This window comes from Myotis davidii, unplaced genomic scaffold (assembly GCF_000327345.1).
Source record: "Myotis davidii unplaced genomic scaffold, ASM32734v1 scaffold204, whole genome shotgun sequence".
Taxonomy (NCBI): Eukaryota; Metazoa; Chordata; class Mammalia; order Chiroptera; family Vespertilionidae; genus Myotis; species Myotis davidii.
Genome location: NW_006299715.1, coordinates 3,029,547 through 3,049,771, shown reverse-complemented (window position 1 = coordinate 3,049,771; position 20,225 = coordinate 3,029,547). Strand labels below are relative to the sequence as shown.

Genomic DNA, 20,225 nt, shown 5'->3' with positions numbered 1-20,225 from the left:
GGCTGCATCCCAGACTAATTACAGCAGAATCTCTGGGAGGGACCCAGATGTCAAGGTTTTTCTAAAGCTCCCATGTGACTTTAGTGTGCAGCCAAGGTTCAAAACCACTGAATGAGATAAATTCTAAGGTTAAAAAAAAATTTCATATGCATATTTGAATAAAAGCAGAGCCCGTTCTCAATTTTTTCCCAATATTTTAAGTAATAATGCAAACAAACAAAACACTCTGCATGTAATGAACAGAACTTATGCTATACTTCTTTTCTAAATGGTATGGTTTGGTAATTAAATTAATGACACTTCTAAAGTCCATGGTCTAGTCCAGTGGTTCTCAACCTTGGCTGCACATTATCACCTGGGAATCTTTTTAAAATCCTGATTTCTGGGCCTCATCCTCCAGAAATTCTGTTTCTTTGTTATGGGGTGGGACCACAACATTAGTAACAAAGAAACAGAATTTCCGGAGGATGAGGCCCAGAAATCAGGTTTTTAAAAAGATTCCCAGGTGATTCTAATGTGCAGCAAAGGTTGAGAACCACTGGTCTAGTCAATTAGCATTAATCAACTCCCCTGTCCCCCAAATAGACTTTTATTGTGCAAAACAGTCTCCAAGAAGAAGCTTCAAAACACTGTTACACTGGAAAATAAGAACACACTTAAGTTAAAGCTACTAATTAAAATATAAAAAGTTAATTTACCTAATAGTCCTAGTACAGTGGGGCCTTGACTTACGAGTTTAATTCCTTCTGAGACTGAGCTCGTTAAGGAGCTTATTAACTCAAATTACTCTATAAACTCAATGCAAAACATCGGCCGAGAGACAGCTGGTATCTCAAAAAACTCGTTAGTCGGGGCACTCGTAAGTCAAGGCCCCACTGTATATCTCTCATCTGTATAATAAATGTAAAACATGATCATTTTAGAATACTGCTTAGGTTTATATAGAAACAATTCACAGATTTTAGTATGAAATAGATTTGTAAATGAATCACTGAGTTTTGTCCACTCCTTTCCCCTATTTTAGATGGTAATCTGTACTCAGAATAACACAATGGGGTGGCTGACTTTCAGTCAGTATTTGTAGGGCTTCCTAAAAGTTCTTATTGTGATGATCTTACAGTACTACTAAAGAGTAACTGTTTTAAAGTTTAGGACAATTATTTTGTATATGCAGTTTATTTGCATATATATTATTGTGTATCTTTAGATAAATATGAATACATTTTTATTTTAGACTAGAGGCCCAGTGCATGGATTTGTGCACCGTTGGGGTCTCTCAGCCTGGCCTATGCCCTCTAGAAATCTGGGACCCCTTGGGGGATGTCAGAGAGCCGGTTTTGGCCCAATCCCTGAAGGCCAGCCCTCTAGTATGCATATAAGATCTTTGGTTAGTCTCTTCCCACCCTCCCCCCTCCACCCTTCCCTCTGAGATTCATCAGTCTGTTCCATGTTTCCATGCCTGTGGTTTCTACTCCTGTTTTGAGCTTCTGTCCCCTGGTGGTCAGTTCATGTCATAGCTATCAGCTGCGCTGGTCGCCCCTAACTGCCCCCCACTGCCAGCCAGGTCACTGGCAACTGCCCCACCCCGTTGGCCTGGTCGCTCCTAACTGCCCCCCGCTGCTGGCCAGATTGCCTGCAACTGCCCCCTCCCTGTTGGACTGGTCACTTCTAACTGCCTCCCACTAGCCTGATCACCCCTTACTGCCCTCCTGCCAGCCTAATCGCCCCTAATTGCACCCCCCCCAGCCAGCCTGGTCACCCCTAATTGCCCATCCCTGCTGGCCTGGTTGCCTCTTACTGCCTCCCCTGCCAGCCTGGTCATCCCCAACTGCCCCCCCTCTGACGGCCTGGTTGCCCCACACAGCCTGATTCTCAGTCATTTGGTCGTCCCTCACTAACCCCCTGCCGGCCTGGTCATAGGTAGCCATCTTGTGAGGGTGTGAGGGTTAATTTGCATATTATCTCTTTATTATATAGGATAGACTTTATAACAAATGAAAAATAAGTAGCACTTAAATAGCACTTAGTACCAAGCTCTGTTCTCAGTGCTTCAACATATGTGAATTTATTTAATCCTCAAAATAACTGTGAGCAAGCCCGGCCAGCATGGCTCTGTGGTTGAGTATTGACCTACAGACCAAGGAGGTCATGGATCGATTCCTAGTCAGGGCACATGCCTGGACTGTGGGCTTGCTCTCCAGTGTGGGGCGTGCAGGAGGTAGCCAATCAATGATTCTCTCTCATCACTAATGTTTCAATCTCTCTCTCTCTCTCTCCCTTCCTTTATGAAATCAATAAACATATATTAAAAAAATAACTGGGAGGGTCATAATATTACTGTTTTCCATTTCATAAGTGAGGAAAAGAGACACAAAAGGGTTAATTTGCCCAGAATTACAGAGCAAATAGTGGAAAGGAGACCCCAGGCAATTTGGCTCCAGAATACAACCTCTTAAACCAAGCTCCACCTCTATGGTTAGAAGAATATTAAGACCTTATTGGTTAATAAAAATTTTTAACATGCCTTAAAACGACACTTATATTTTTTATACTATACCTAAAGTTGAAAGTATGTTGAAAACTTTGACATTTCAGAGTATAAAATATTCAATATTTGAATTATATTAACTCATCATTATTATTATCAGCACCTTATCATAGGACAGAAGTGATTTCTGAATTACAACTTACACGTTTATCAATATCACCATGCTGAAGCTGCACAAACCGAGCACTGATGGCAGCAATATAGCTCTGTTGATTGGAGAAAGCAACTCGACCAGCACCTTTTGGGTATTTTAGCTCAGGATCTGTATCAATTCCTGCATAACAAACTCCACCATACAGCCGGTCCATGATCATAGCAAGTTCCACTTCAAAAGAAAAAGAAATTTAATGAAATGCGAGAGAACACAGTAAATCAACAACTGTTAAATGCTTTTGTAAAAAGTAAAAGTCAATTGGATAGTTTTGAAACCATTGTAATTAACCTAGTTATTAATAAGTAGAGGCCCGGTGCATGGGTCCCTAGGTCTGGCTGGCAATCAGGGCCTTTGGGGGCAGTCTTACCCAGTCCTGTTCAGGGCCGGGATGGCCAGGGCCTGCTGGACTGGGGGAGGGACTGCGGGAGGTTGGCTGTGGGAGCACACGGACTGGTTGACTGGTTGTTCTGGTCACTTAGGCTTTTATATACATAGACTAGTGGCCTGGTGCACAAAATTCATGCACATTATAAGAGGATTAATTAGAGGAAATATTTTAATATTGCTATTTTCCCTTTCTCTATAATAGAAGTGTCAGAGATGAAAGGAAATTAGTAAAATGTATATGAAAATCTTCCTCCTGTCAGAGTATGGGGCACACCATGGGACCCAGAGTCAGGTCCCTGCCCACCCACATGTGCCTCAAAATCGCACGAGACCCAGACCCGGCCAGCCACACCCCCGTTGGGCTAGATACAGACCTGGCCGGTCCCACCCTTGTCAAGTCCTGCTGGGCAGGGGTGCAGCCTCAGGTCCCCTGCCCCCGTGCCGGGGTGGGGATCACGGCCTGAGGTCCCCCAGCCTGGGCCGGGGCACAGGAGGTGCGCTTTGAGGTCCCCCATCAAGCCCCACCAGGTGAGGGACGTGGCCTGAGATCCCCTGTCAAGCCCTGCCGGGCAGAGGGTGTTGCCTGAGGTCCCCTGGTCCAGCAATGGGGTGGGGGTTGCACCTTGAGATCCACCGTCAAGCCCTGCTGGGCGGGGGGCACAGCCTGAGGTCCCCGGCCTGGTGCCAGAGAGGGGGGTGTGGCCTGAGGTCCCCCCATCAAGTCTTGCCAGGTGATGGGCATGGCCTGAGGTCCCCCAGCCTGGCGCCAGGGTGGGGGGCACTGCCTGAGGTCCCCTGTCAAGCCCCACTGGGGTGTGGGGGGGGGGAGCGCAGCCTCAGGTCCCTGCTGATTGCTCGTTAAGGCTCATTACGGGAACTCAGCCTCTGCTTTGGGTGCAGCTATCTTGTGTTACGGAACCATCCCCCCCCCACCCCCCATGGGTGCTGCCATCTTTGTGGCAGAGTGATGGTCAATTTGCATAATCCCTCTTTATTATATAGGATAGGAGAGGAGAGAAGCAAAGCGGGAAGCCAACCATTATAGGCATGTCATTTGGACAGCTTCACCAGAAGCTACAACTTTACACTCCTCAGGAGACTGGACAAAGACAGATACACGCCCAGTAAAGTTGGGGGACTAGGGAAGGCACTTACTGTCAATCATTCCTGGGAGCAGAGGTCACTGGCCAGAATGGGCATGGCCACTGCAAGGGGGCAAATTTGGGATATTTAATCCCCTGAACAAAGGAATTCACTCTCTGTGTTCTTGGTTCCTCTTGCTGCTTTTGGGAATCTTGAGACTTGTGTCACTCTGGACTTTGGGGCTCTCCTGCATTGACACCACACAATGGACTAATAGACTGCAACTAGTCTGATGCTGAACGGGACCCAGCTCCAACATGGAAAGGAAACTCTGGACACTGACTCTGCTTCTAGCTTTACCGAAGGGATGTGATTCCACAGAAATGGAAATAAAGCTTTCTACCGCACCTCATCTCCCCATGGGGCTTTCAGAAATGCTTATGCCAGAGGTACCCCCCTTCCACCTAATAACAGTTTAATGGTTTTTTTTAAAACCAATCCTTTCACTTTACACTAGGATCCCAATTGCTCTCACTACAGAAGAATTACTTTAGCAATTCTCCTCTCAACTTTCTGTACCACTGGTTTTTCTCTCTATACTGGGCCTTTCCCAATATACTGCAATTTGTCCCATCTTAAAAAATATATATATATATATATGTCTTAACTCTATTTATTTCTCTATGTGATTGCTTCATTTCTCTGTTCCCCTAATTGCTAAAAAAAAGTTTTCTGTACTCCCCAGTCTCTCGCTTCTCTTCTTTGTTCAACCATTCATAATCACTTTAATTGCTCCTGTCAAGGTCATCTCCCCCACTGTCAAGTTCAATGGTCAATCTACCTGTAAGCAGCATTAAATATATTTTCTCCATCTAGCTCCCAGGATACGTTATTCTACTAATTTTCCTTCTACTTCATTGTAACTCCTTCCTGGCCTTCCCTGCTAGTCCTTCCTCAACTCCTTCAGTTTTCAACATCAGAGTACCCCAGGTTTCAGTCGTCCGTGGCTTTAGTGACTTGATCCTGTGTCATGGCTTTAATTACCACTTGTTTGTTCTTAGCTGCTACATTCCTCTAGTCCAGGCCACCCTCTAGACTCTAGACTCATCTATGCAACTGTCTACTGGACAACTCATTTTGTCAATTTCATAGACACTGCAACACTCAGTGTATTCAAATGACACTCCTGATCTTCCACCATCCCATTAAACCTAACCATTGAGTTTTTGCTGATTCAGTAAGTAAGCAATGGAAAAGATGAAGTTGCCAAGTCATAACTCTTGGCTTCATCTTCTTCCCGACTGTACATGTAATCCTGTGAACCCTATTTTCAAGCCATATCTAGAATCCAATCACCTCACCTCCATCACTAACATCACGTTCCAATTTTCACCTGGATCATGGCAATAGCCTTATCTCTTTGCTTCGGATCTCTCCCCCACCCAAAGTTTATTTGCAAAAGAGCAGCAACTGTGAGTCTCTCAAAAAATATACAGGTTTCCCTCCTATCTGAAAGTAGAGGGTTCCCTATGGAAACTTTTGTAAAGGTGAGACTTATTTTTCTCTTTGTATTTCTTTTGGTCAGCCAAAACAGGTACCAGTTTAAATGTAATGTAAGTACTACTATAAAAGTGGAGTAGCATCAAGTAAATCAGCTTTTGAAAGGCAGAGATACCTGTATTACATACCAATGGCTTAACTGAAATTTCTACTTAGGAGCTCTGAATGGTGCCATAGCTTTCAAAACCAAGACCCAAATCTTCCCTCCAACTGGCTCCTTCTCCAGTGTTCCTTAACTTGCAAAAGGCACCACTATCTACCTAGTGTCTTAAGACTGAAAGCAGAGATGCAACCTTTGCATTCCCTTACAGTAGCTGTTTACTTGACTCTTTCTCTACTACCACCACTAATCCAAGCCACCACTATCTGAATCCTGGACTTTGATAATAGGCAACTAAATCTGTCTACTATCTATTCTCAACTGGGCTCTCCCTCTGTGAGTCATTAAAGTCAACTTTCATAAGTGCAAATGTGATCATGTTTCCTTCTATTAAAACTCTTCACTGGTTTTCCCTTGCACTGAGAATAAAGACCAAATTAACCTATTAAACCTGTCTGTCCAGACTCCTGCTTATTTCTTCAGTCTTCTGTGTCTTTCCACTCACTCCTTCTACCCCCAAGTCAGGCACTCTGGGCTTCTTTGGTCCCTCCAATGCATTCTGCTTCCCTCCACTGAAGACCTTTGAATATGCTGTTCCCTTTATCTGATAACTCCTGCTAACCTTCCTGACCACCCCGAACTACTTCTATGCAATCTTTACAAGTCAGCTCAAATACAAGTATATTTAAAGCATCAGACTATATCACATTCCCTTGCCATATGTTCTTCTATTCCTTACAGTCTTTCCTTGTAGCAGTTATATTCTATTACTATTTATATGGGAGAATGGTTCTTTAACCTAAATCTCCCATACTGGATGAAGATGCAGTAATGGAAGGCACTAATATACTTTACAGGATATATGGTATCCTAAAATGAGCTTGTACAGTGGGCATTTACATCTATAATTACGTTTCTCTATGACATCTTCCAGTAAATCTCTGGTTCCTGGTTACTGACAACATATGTTTATCAATTATCTAACGTGCTAATTTTTTTATAAAACAATTAAAAAAATAAAGGAGCTCGTTAACTCAAAAAAAAAAAATAAAGTGCTAATTTTTTAAATTCCGAATTTCTTCCTTAGGTATGAAAATCAATCCACATAAAATAGACAGGTCCCAAATTCTCATATCTTAGCAAGTTACACTTAAGAAGTCAGAAGTATTTGAGTAGATTTTCCTTATGAGTCTGTTTGGAGTTAGCTATTAATATCGATAAATAACTGCTCAATTCTCTAGTTACTTGATGGTTTCAAGAACGGTTCTCAGAATTCTGTAGTTAGCACCTATTGGAGCATGAGGAATCTGCCCCTCACCTGCCCAACATGCCATGTACACAACAGCTACCAAATATTTACTCAACTAATTCATAAATGATTTTTTAAAGCACACAATTTGTTAGCATTCTACTTACCAGCTCTTAGTGGTCTAGGAACACCTCCAACAAAAATTGTTTTCCGGGGATCCAGAGGCTGAGAACCATCCATCACAAAATCACTATCACTTAAATTCCAAGGACGGATCTGAACCTATTAAGAAAAGGACATTATTTTATTGGGTCTTATTCGCTTTATAGCTTATGTTGTTTTGCAGCACTGGATTTTTCATTGTTTAAAATTTTGGATAGTAGGATCTAGAAACAAATTATCTAGGAACTATAAATTATTCAAACTGACATGGTGGTTTAATTGTTTTCCACTAACCATCACTTCAAAATGTTTTTGGAAAACTTTATCTTTGTAGCTTAGAGTTCATGTGGTGCTTACTTACTGGTTTGTCTTTGATGGTGGGGCTGGAAACACACAGATAGAGTTTTCCATCTTCTTCAATGCAAGCGTCAATCAGTGCCTGAACTGAGCTCTCTTCTTGAAAGAGAAGGAATGCATAGCCTGTAAAAATTATGAACAATGAGGCAGTAAGTTAAGGTAAGTGATGGCACCTCAAATTTCATTACTGTTTAGAAAATATAAGTTTTGTTAAAGGAAAAATCTTATAAATAGAGGTAGCATCATTATATTTTCTATAGAACACAATATACTATTGGAATGCCCATGAAAACATATACTCAGTAAATTAGCTACTTTATACGCAGCACTTACTATTAAGTACTGTGCTAAAAGTTTTTTTTAAAATATATTTTATTGATTTTTTTACAGAGAGAAAGGGAAAGGGATAGAGAGTTAGAAACATCGATGAGAGAGAAACATCGATCAGCTGCCTCCTGCACACCCCTACTGGGTATATGCCCGCAACCAAGGTACATGCCCTTGACCGGAATCGAACCTGGGACCCTTGGGTCCTCAGGCCAACACTCTATCTGCTGAGCCAAACCGGTCAGGGCCTGTGCTAAAAGTTTTACATTAACTATTTTATTTGATGCTCACAAGTCTGTGAAACATTATTCCCACTTTATAGAGAAAATACTGAGGTATCAAGTGGTTAATTACTTGTTCGACATCAGTCATATAAGCAAGTAACTGGCTGAATAATTTCAAATTCTGGTCTGTCCCATTCTCTTTCTAGTAGTGATACCTCCTTCTCAAACCATTTGGAATGATTAATCAGTTGAAAATATTAGGGCCTGAAGTTTCCTATAAATGCCTTTAGGGTATGAAGATCTAGAGCACACTTTTGGACTACAGAACACTTGGAAAGGCCCAGGAATTTCCATACACAGAGAGAAAATTCCCCAGGCAACTTGACAACTTTCACGTAATACTAAAAAACTATCTTAAGGAGGCTGGAATAAAAACGGTTCCTTCAGGGTGGGTCAGAACTTTTAAATCAAGTCTCAACTTGGACAAACAATTTTTTCAGTCTAGAGATTATTTAGACTTGTAAATCCAAGCTCTTGCTTAAATTCCTCTTTCATTGGGAAATACACACTTCCTCCTTTCCTTGGGATACCAATCGTCAATCTTTAACCAGCCATGCATCCAGCAGGCAAAGCAGACTTCATTACAAAATGGCATCAGCATTTACATTCCTGGTTTACTACTTTGTGATTTTCCCAGCAGTTGATAGCTATGAATGATCTAAAAACATCCCTTTCCTTGACAAGATTCCTGTGCAAACAAACATGGAGACTGCCACCCAGTTCTAATATGAAGAAGCCATCAAGCAGTCCATGCACATCTGTTCCAATAAACAAAGGGAAGCATGAGGTCATGTTTTACATAGAAATCAAAAACACTGCTTGCTGCCAACAATGGCTTTTACTGCCACAAAGGTCTGATGTGACACAGAAGTACTTCATTTTAATAAAATTACATTACTCGATTGCATAAATAAGACATCAAACGGACCCACAAAAATAGAAATTTCCAAAGGTACAATTATGTAAGATTAAGAAATGCATTTTAGAACTATTTTAATTACTAGAAGCAATTTAAATATGCTTGAAATTTTTTAAAAAAAATAAAGACTGGTTTTCTTTAAATGAAAGCTTTAATTTTGATATAAAGCTGAGCATTTGAGAAATATAACTGTTTTATAATAAAAAAGAGAATATAAGGCTAATTTAGTAAAACAATATTTAAATTCAATATTTTAATGCTGCTTATGTTTTGTGATATTATTTTTTGATATAAATTATTTTCACAGTACTTAATTTTAAAATATTTTAAATTCAAAATTTTTAATAGTGCTTAATTATTTTGTGATTATTAGGGAAGAAATGTTTATATTATAAAAATTAATTAAGCAAACATGGCAAATAAACTATGATCTAGGTAAGGAAGGCCATTAAAGATGAAAATACTCTTACCAAAAATAATTTGGTTCTCTAGAATTTATTAGAGTAAGCTAATATTCACACAGGTGAACCACATATACTGCAAAGTGAAACATACATACATATGTGGCTCAGTATCCAGGGCTCAAGTCACTGCCTTAATTATATGTTAGCTTCACAAACTGGATGCTTCTACAACCAGTGTTTTCCAAACCATGAAAAATTATGAATTACAGGAATGATAAAAATGCTTGAAAGAACAAGGTTTGGGAATACTGGTCTTTGGCAATGGCTACAATTACCTATAATTATACAAAAAAACAAAAACCCAAAACTATGATTTGCCCTACTAATATATATATTTTTTGTTGTAAGTTTGAGGAAATCAACTGACAACTACCTCAAAAGCCACAATAACAGCCCTGGCTGTTGTGGCTCAGTTGGTTGAGCATCACCTTTTACACTGAAAGGATGCCGTTTGATTCCTTGTCAGGGTATGTGCCCGGGTGGCGGGCTCGGTCACCCATAGGGAACGTGCAGAGGTAGCCGATTGATGTTGCTCTCTCACATCAATGTTTTTCTCTCACTCGCACTCTCCCTTCCTCTCTCTCTCTCTCTCTCTCTCTCTGAAAATCAATTTAAATATTAAAAACACACACAGTAACAATGACAACAGTCACAAAGACAGCAAGTATTCTGTTTCATTAAATTTGTGCCAACCCATTTTCCTAGGCTTATAGTTCACCATTCCCTTAAAAGAATATGAGATTCGTGTAAAAAATGTTTATGTCTCCACAAAAACCAATTCTAATTCTTTTTTAAAATTATATTTCAATTCCTGCCGAAACCGGTTTGGCTCAGTGGATAGAGCGTTGGCCTGCGGACTGAAAGGTCCCAGGTTCGATTCCGGTTGAGGGCATGTACCTGGGTTGCGGGCACACCCCCAGTAGGAGATGTGCAGGAGGCAGCTGATCGATGTTTCTCTCTCATCGATGTTTCTAACTCTCTATCTCTCTCCCTTCCTCTCTGTAATAAATCAATAAAATATAAAAAATAAATAAATAAATAAATAAAATTATATTTCAATTCCTGCCTGGAACTCTGTTCAACAACTGTTTATCTAAGTTGCAAAGCACCTTTTAGATTTACCTCAGTTTTAATAGAAAAGAAAACACAAAGTAATTTATATTCTCTCTTTTGCTTATATATAATTGATTCCCTAGCAAATATCAGCAATAAAAACCCTTACCTTTTGGTGGAAAATAGGACTTGCTTTCTGCTTTATGAGGCCAATCTACTACCAGAGGCCCAAATCTTCTGAAGCTAGCAGTAATTTCATCTTAGGAAAGTATAATAATATGCATTAGGAATTAGTTTAATAATTCATTCTAAAACCCCGTATTTTATAAGTTACTTTAAATATTTAACATTGAAAGTACCAAATGGCCTAAAATAAGCTAGAATATAAATACTAAAAACATGTTCAATATCCTTATTAAAATTATTCATAAAAATAGATATTTTGTCCAAAAATAAATTCATTTTAAAGTAGCACACTTATCAGAAAAATCAACATAAAATTATATGGATAATAATGAATATACAGACTACCAATCCTTAAATATCATTGGCTTGAAAAACATGCCAACATTATGTTAAATTAAATAAAGAGATCAATTACTGCTTGACAAGTAAAATCTTGTAGAAAGAAGAATGCTGAAACAAGATGTGAAAAATCTATATTACTCATAAAATATACTACAGTCTGATACAGGTTAGGTAGTTTCATTGAAACACATATAGGCCAAATCCAATATATGCTCCAGGTAATTTCGGGCCATAGAAATCTTATTACATTCATTAATACACAGAATAATCTATTAGTTGTGAAAGAGAATATAGCACCAAATCATCAACTTACCTTCATCAATATCTGGAGGGAGACCACCAACAAAAACTTTTCGAGAAAAGCGTTCTATTCGCTCTCCATTTTGATGAGCTGAATAACATGTGGGTGAGTTTAAAACACCAACTTGATCATTATGACCATCATCCAGCAAGCCATCATCGATTGGGAAGAGGGAAGAACGACCTAAAATATAAGAACAAATACAACTTGAATCACAGATCTGAAAAAAGAGTAAAAGCAACAATGACAAATTCAAAGACTTAACAATGAAGGTGACATATGCATAAAAGTGCAAGGAAATTCAGATAGTTTGAGGTTTTAATTAGTTAGATTCAAGAGAGAAGCAGTCTGAGAAATGACTTAGAAATAAAAAGTAATATAACAATTAAGCCACAAACACTAGATCACTTCAAATTTTTATGGAAAGCAACAAGAATCTAATGTATGAGGATGGTCAGACTGGATATGTAACTGGAAGAACTTTTAGAAACTGGTAGCAGAAAGAAAATGACTAACTAGATCAGAGGACATAAAAAACCACTTGCAGACTACAGGAAGGGCAAAGGCATCAAGCATTACTTGCATATCATGTCTTGAATTAATTATACTTGTGAATTATATGAAAGGATAGGCAGGGCTTCTGCACATGTGGAATTGGTTCTGCAGCTGAGCTGGCCCTTTGGGAGTGAACCCTATTAGAGGGCACATCCTCTGCAGCAATCATGATGCTAGACCATGTGGGGACAAAGAAATAAAAGTGACCTGATAAATACACTCCCTGCTCTCCAGGAATGTACATCAGAAAAGATAAGAACTCTGTATGCAACTGGGGCACATATCCAAACGAAAACTTCCCAATGCTTCAGAAGTATGGTGGAGGGAGGGAGTAGTCTAAGCTTATAAATGGTAATTTCTTAAGTCCTCAAGTGAAACTGAACAGCATCTGTGGTGAAATTGGAAAGGTCGCAGTGCTTACTGAGAGCATTAGAAAGGACAGGATTTTTAAAAGTAAAAATATTGCCCTAACTGGTTTGGCTCAGTGGATAGAGCGTCAGCCTGTGAACTCAAGGGTCCCAGGTTCAATTCCGGTCAAGGGCATGTACCTTGGTTGCGGGCACATCCTTAGTAGTGGGTGTGCAGGAGGCAGCTGATCAATGTTTCTCTCTCATCGATATTTCTAATTCTCTATCCTCCCTCCTCTTTGTAAAAAATCAATAAAATATATTTAAAAAATAAATAAAAGTAAAACTATTTGTAGGGGCATGGTTTTGAGTACATTTTTCAAGTGGGAGAAAAAAAACATAAGAGAAAGTTGGAAAAATAAATTTATTTGAGTAGAGTAGTCAAGCTGGAAAAGCACTTTGAGGTGAGAATACTCATCCTTGAATGCCAGTTTAAAGGAGATATTTCATTTAGTAGGTGAAGGATACAGGGGTTCAAGCAAGATGATAACTTTTTTCTTGTTCTTTAGAAAGACTTATCTTAACAAGTATTTGCTATCAGAAATAAGGACTAATAGAAAGCAAATGTCAATATTTTTTGTGATCAATGGAAAGAAAGCTCTTCAAAATGAGCTATTTTACTTTACAAAATGAACCTCATCAAGATCTATTAAAAACAATATTAATTGTAATTAAATGGTTCAACTTTCTAAGGTTGGACTTTAAATAAATAATTCTATATTTAAAAAAGGAATAATATAAGGTAGAGAAACAACATGAATGCTAATTTTTGATTAAAAATGACAGATCCAAATGTTATACGTATTTCAGATATGATAATACTTTAAAAATTATTTCACTTTAAAGTGTTCTAACATACATACAAATTTAGCAGTCCCATGAATACAACAAAGTCTAACATATTTTTATCATAAGAAAAAATGTAGATCATAAATATTTAGGGTTCAAGAATGCACTGACGAAGGAAATCACTAGATAAGCAATGTCAGATAGAGGGGTGACTCAAAATGACACTTTTTATGCTAATTATGAGGCTATAAATATAAAACTACATTGACAATTATTCCATATTGCTAACTATAATAATGTTCTAACTATAACAAATAAAATATTATAGTTAATAAATAGCAAATATCTATACTCTATTAACCAGAACAAAAGATGAAAAGGCTAAGAACATTCACATACTAGCCATACTAAGAATCTTCATTGCTAAAAAATAATAACTGCTTTCTTTCTAAAGCCATAAAAGCTATAGTTATTTAAAAGAGGTTAGCTGAGTAAATACCACTAACAAAAATATCACTTTTTGCCTTGCCAATTATCCTTTCATATAACCCAAATTAATTTTTTTTAAATATATTTTATTGATTTTTTACAGAGAGGAAGGGAGAGAGGTAGAGAGTTAGAAACATCGATGAGAGAGAAACATCGATCAGCTGCCTCCTGCACATCTTCTACTGGGGACGTGCCCGCAACCCAGGTACATGCCCTTGACTGGAATCGAACCTGGGACCTTTCAGTCCGCAGGCCGACGCTCTATCCAGCTCAGTTGGTTAGAGCATTATCTTTTTGTTTTTTTTTTAAATATATTTTATTGATTTTTTACAGAGAGGAAGGGAGAGGGATAGAGAGTTAGAAACATCAATTAGAGAGAAACATTGATCAGCTGCCTCCTGCACACCTCCCACGGGGGATGTGCCGCAACCAAGGTACATGCCCTTGACAGGAATCGAACCTGGGACCCTTCAGTCCACAGGCGGACGCTCCATCCACTGAGCCATACTGGTCAGAGCTCAAATTAATTTGATTATAAAAGGGAACCACTAAATAATTATTCATGTCTTCTATATGCAGTATATTTTAAACATATTTTCCAAGAATTATACACACATATATTTAGTGCATGAAAATGGCTGGTGATAAAGGTAAAATCATATGTGCTTAGAGAAGTAGAATATGTTTAAAATTTGATTTGGACTAAAATAGTTACAATATTTCTCAACCAAAATTAAATTACCTTTCTTCTTTTTTACTCTGAAACTAGAATATGTTTTCAGGTTTTTACACCCAAAAGAGTGAAACTGAACAATAATAAAAGCACAATATAAAATCTGTGGGATGTAGCAAAGCTACATATGTAGAGAAAAATCTGCATACTTAGCAGAAAATTTAGTTTTAAATGCATATTAGAGAACAAAAAATATTTAAAGTAATCCTAGTTTATGCCATAAAAAGAAAAATAGCAAATTAAAAACAAAAAGAATAAAAGGGAAAAAATGCAAAAAAATATGACATAAAAAAGACTAATAGGCCCTAACTGGTTTGGCTCAGTGGACATAGCGTTGGCCTGTGGACTAAAGGGTCCCAGGTTAAATTCCAGTCAAGGGCACATGCCCAGGTTGCAGGCTTGATCCCCAGTGTGGAGTGTGCAGGAGGCAGCCAATCAATGATTCTCTTGCATCATTGATGTTTCTATCTTTCTCTCCCCTCTTCCTTCCTCTCTGAAATCAATAAAAATATATTTAGACTAACAGAAAGATAACCAATAACTTATCAAATTTATATATCCCTAAGTTCAAGAAAGAAAACTCAAATTACGAATGCTAGGTATGAAAAGGGGGACATCAATCAATATAATCTATGAACATTAAAAGGCTAAAATGGAAATATTATAAGCAACTATGCTAATAAATTCAACCAGAAAAAAGAAATTCGTTAAATAAGCTTTGAAAATTGACACAAGAACACACACACACACACAAAATATATAGATACAGAATTGAATCAACTTTTGTTCTTTAAAATTCTGATTCATTCACCACTAAAACCATCTAGGGCTTAATTTTTTTTTGTAGGAAGTTTGCTTTTAAATTATAGATTTCATATTTTTAATAAATGTACAACTATTCACACACATGCATGTGTATAAACATACTGTACACACAAATAAAAGGCAAATAAAAGTTTTGCAATAGGAAAAGATAGAAACAGAAAATATAACAATAAACATAATGTAATATGAGATTAATTATAACTAAGATTACACTGAGCTTCTAACTCTGACTGTGGTGATTATGCTAATAATATGCCTAAACATTAATACTTATATTTGACTTTTCATATTTTTAGTCTTATTCTGGAAGCCCAGAATAAAGACATTTCCCAACATAACAATGGGTAAGCAGGAAAAAAAAAACATTTGCACAATTATTCAATTTATAGCTTGAAGCATGGTTCTTTGCTCTCAATGTATTATCCTGCTCTTTTATTTAATAAAAGTTGTTCTAAAAATAAAAACAAGACAACTTATATGAATTAAGTATGAATAGGAATATTCACCTCATCTTAAAAGATCCAGAGATCATTCTATTAGGTAGATAATCTACTAGTGTGATTTTTATTTAATAGGCAAGGATAAAAAGACTATCAAAGCAAAAGGAGTAGGTCCAGGACTGATCTCTCTCAAACATCATCTGCTTAATCAGATATAATTACTTATCAAATCAAGCATGTTTCTCCAAAGAACTTAGAGTACATTCATCACTTCAAAATATTTTGCCCCATTAATATGTTTGTTCTTTTCTCATAGAGGATGTGATATGCAAACTGAATAGAAAGGGGGAAAATGAGTAAAAAATAGGAAGAGAACCAGGTTACTTCTAGACCTTTCTGAGTCATTCCTTTGTGTGTGTGTTTTTTATATTATGGTATAAAATATTTTCAAATTCATATCAAATCTACCAATAACTATTTCTAATGGGCATTCTTTCATCTGACCATAAAAATAAAAATTTTAAAGAAGACTTCTACTATTCACAAAATATCAACTAAAAAAAAACTACTGAATGCCATATAATTTGAGAGGAAAATTCAGGCACTATATCCTCCCATAACTTAAATAAGTGTGACAACTATCACTTCTGTCCCAAAGAAAGCTTCTACTTAAAACATGAGAGTCCTCTTTCTTCCAATACTGGAGGCAGCTTGAAAGCAGAGGAAATCTTTATAGGTCTCAGAGGATACAGATATTTAGGAGTAGTAGCAAGTTCCTATCTAAAAGCAGAAAATGTTGCTTTTCCTTAATATTATAACCATAGTCTACAATTACAGAACTGAGATGAAAGAAAACAACTAACATGATAGTCTGTTAACTTCCTCCTAAGAACTTCCTAGATCATGACATTTACACTGGTATATGCCTAATAAGACTAAACATAAATTGTTAAGGCTAATTAGATAAAAAGTATATAATAAGAAAATAATCCTAAATTGCTCTATAGTTTCAAAAATACTTTAAAATCACAGGTTGGTAAGTGGATCTTTCTGCAAGAGAACTAAAGTTCCATATTAAAACAGCACAGTGAAATGAGACAGTCCATAGATATGAAAATAGACACTAAAATTCTAAACTTTTCCTCTCCTCAGTTGCTAATAACAATCTTTAGAAAGTTATTTAGGTGGTTTTCTATAGCTCTAATTTTTTAGATAGAAAACTGAAGAACCAAAATATTCAGTCAAGCATTTGAAGCTTCAGATTCCAAAAATGTTAAATTCACACAAAGTAAAATATAAAACTGTAAATCCTACTTAAGAATTCAAAATACCAGTTTCTGTTCTCAGTGGTGGCAAATATTTTTTCTTGTTTGTTTTCAAAGCACATGCACTCATGACTAGATAAAAAGAAACTGAAGCACTCACACACATGTAATATTTATGAAAAGGCACTATTATTGTCTATTCTCCACTGCTCAAGAGGGATTTTAGGGGTCAAGGAAAATCCTTTCTATTTAGTTTGCACTTTTAACAACTATGTAAATATCATGATTATCGCTCACTTTAAGAATAATGTAGTAGTATAAAGTTACTTTTACTACTTCTCCTGACAAAGACATTTTTCCTTCTCAAATTCTGCACATGAAAAAAAAAAAAAAAAGGCCAAGTTTAAGCCACAGAAACTGTCAGCTGCTTTCCTAGAATGTTTATTAGTCCAGCATCACAGTTGTAGCTTTTTCCTTAAGATAATAAGAACCCTGAAGGGAAGACTACTGTGTGTGTGTGTGTGTGTGTGTGTGTGTGTGTGTGTGAGAGAGAGAGAGAGAGAGAGAGAGAGAGAGAGAGAGAGAGAGGAAGTTTTGTGTGTTAGAAGGAAGGGAGGAGTGTGTGGGGGAGGATTATATTCTTATAAGACAGCGAATATTAGCAACATGATTTCTATATATCAGTGTCTATTTGTTATTTTCAACTTGGTCAAACATTAAAATAATAAACTCGATACATAAATCATATACCATAGCTTAGGTAATCAGTTATAGATTTAGAGTAGAAAAATCATATTGCATGTCATCTTCACTAGTAAGTATTAAACATTTTTCTTAAACAAACTATAAATGACAGCTTTACTTTAAAAGATAAAATAACTTTAAAAAGAGTTAAAATCTGGACAGTTTAAAAGGGATACTTTTATTAAATAACCTTATTAGTATGAAATGTTCTTTAAAGGTTAAGAGATTTAGATTGGAAACTTTGATAAGTGCTCAAATCAAAATACAATTCTTCTGTGAGTTTTCAGACATCGCATAAGAAATCTGTGATAATTATTAATACATTGATCAGTAAAACCCAATTAGAAACATTTATACCATAGCAAACAGAAATGAATTACCTCGTCTTCTCCCATAACTCCTTGCTGCATGTAAACAAAGGACAAATTGTAAAATGTCAGAACTAAAAATAAGCCCACATATACAAATATTTGTGATATGAAAAGTTGTGTGGGCATCTGAAAAATTAGTGCTACTTTGTTTTCAAAGCTACAATATACCAATATATAACATATGCATGATGTTTTACCATTTACAGAGCACTTTTATTATATATCTCACCTGAACTGTATAAAAACTGTGAAATTAAAAGGAAATATACATTTTATTTTCATTTATGTTAAAATTCATGAATAAGTATTTTTCTCATCAGAGCAGGATAGGAATATGTAACACTTCACAGTTAAACAGCATCACAAATAATTTTTCCAATGAATGGCAACAATTTGAATTAAATCTTCATTTTCCTACTTATTATATATAATATATATAGTCCAACAAATAATTATTCAGATTCAATTCACATTATACCAAACCCTGCTTGGAAAAAGTACTGAAGACACAGTAAAGAAATCAATCCATATTCAAACTTGCTTAGTTGAAGAAATTATCAATGACATACTATAGCTAATAATGTTTTCTATTCTTTTAGTACATTTTATACAGCTCTCTAAAGTGTTTATGTCTTTACATCTGAGATAATAGGGATTCAGATACAAACTATTATTGGTATTATTATAGAATAGTAGGTAAGTTAAATATTGTAAAGTACAAATTAGTAAGACATTTTAATCTGTGACTAGCAGTTTATGTAATTCCTTCTGAAGAAAAAATATTGCAATTTACTTTTCATAAGAAACTACCAGTTAGATAAAATTCACAACTCGTTTTTAACTCCTCCCCCACAAATTTGAGTATACAGCAAGTACTTTTACCCTGAAATTGATATATAGAACCAAGGCAGTAAACAAAAAAATGACTGTTGAATTTCAGATCTTATTTCATGCAAACAGAAATGAATTGCCTCGTCTTCATTGACCTAGGTAAATGAATTACCTAGGCCTGGGAAAAATTGATGTTGAATAAATCTCAAATCGAGATATATATTACAGTTATCAGAAATGTCTCCTTAAAAGTATAAAACTTAAAGACCAAAAGAAAACATTTCACCTCATTAAATATATTCTACTAGAGGCCCGGTGCATGAATTCATGCATGGGGTGTGGGGGTGGACCATGGAGGTTGGCTGGCCAGGGGAGGTTGGGACTGCAAGAGGGATGAAGGGAGGTTGACTAGCCAGGGGAGGGACTGTGGGAGGTTGGCCACTGGCCCCAAGAAGGGAGCCGGCTCTTGGTCCCCTGGGAAAGGGGCTGCATCCACTGCCACCCACCCCTGGTTTCCTGTCCCAGCCCAGGCCCCAGGGCCCCAGTGGGGTCAGGAGAGGAAGCAATGGTTGCTGGGCCAGGTGCGGAAGAAACAGACGCAGGTCGGGGACACCACTGCTGAAGCCCTGCCACCACATGGTTTCCCGCCTCCCCCCTTTCCCTTCCCTCACTGCCACACCCGCCACTGTGGCAGGCTGGTGGCCCCCAGGGAAGTAAGAGAACTGGAGCAAGACAAACTCTTATGTTGAGCGCTGCCTTTCAATAGATTGCAGCAAGGAGCTGCTCTGCTACATACGAAATCCTGACCCAAGCAGGTCTCTATGAATGATTTAGCGCCAGGGGCTGATCAGTATTATCATATTGGTATTATCATAGAATAGTAGGTATGCTAAATCTTGTAAAAGTATAAATTAGTAAGGGGGGAGGGGCCATGGGAAGTTGGCTGTGGGAGCACACTGACCACCAGGGGGAAGCTCCTGCATTGAGTGTCTGCACCCTGGTAGTAAGTGAGCATCATAGCGACTGGTTGACGGGTCGTTCTGGTCATTGGGTCATAATGGTCACTTAGGCTTTTATATATAGAGATGTTCTCTTATAGTTTGGGTCTTGGCCCTGAATTCTTTCCTAGCCAGAACCCATGTACCGAGGTTGCTGAACCCAGGTTTGGTCTGACCTCACCAGTCAGACACCTGATGCTGTTCCCGCTGCCTACAACCTAAGGACATCGGATTAGGACCATTCAATCACTCCAGCACTCAGGTAGAATGGGTGGGGAGGTGCTGCTGCTCCAATGAATTTC

At 37.5% G+C, this 20,225-nt stretch overlaps 1 protein-coding gene across 12 annotated transcripts in view; it reads right to left on the bottom strand.

Annotated features, from left to right (window-relative positions):
* Positions 1 to 20,225, bottom strand: part of CPEB2 (cytoplasmic polyadenylation element binding protein 2) — a 76,982-nt gene that overhangs the window by 5,660 nt on the left and 51,097 nt on the right. For 8 of the 12 annotated variants that reach the window (XM_015571827.1, XM_015571830.1, XM_015571828.1 and 5 more), the window contains 6 exons: positions 18,104 to 18,127; positions 11,489 to 11,659; positions 10,817 to 10,906; positions 7,605 to 7,723; positions 7,249 to 7,363; positions 2,692 to 2,873 (listed from right to left, as the gene is read on the bottom strand). In XM_015571827.1, coding sequence (XP_015427313.1) covers positions 2,692 to 2,873; positions 7,249 to 7,363; positions 7,605 to 7,723; positions 10,817 to 10,906; positions 11,489 to 11,659; positions 18,104 to 18,127 — 701 coding nt within the window. The remainder of the gene's footprint in view (positions 1 to 2,691; positions 2,874 to 7,248; positions 7,364 to 7,604; positions 7,724 to 10,816; positions 10,907 to 11,488; positions 11,660 to 18,103; positions 18,128 to 20,225) is intronic. The other 4 variants (XM_015571829.1, XM_015571833.1, XM_006775822.2 and 1 more) reach the window with 1 other exon arrangement.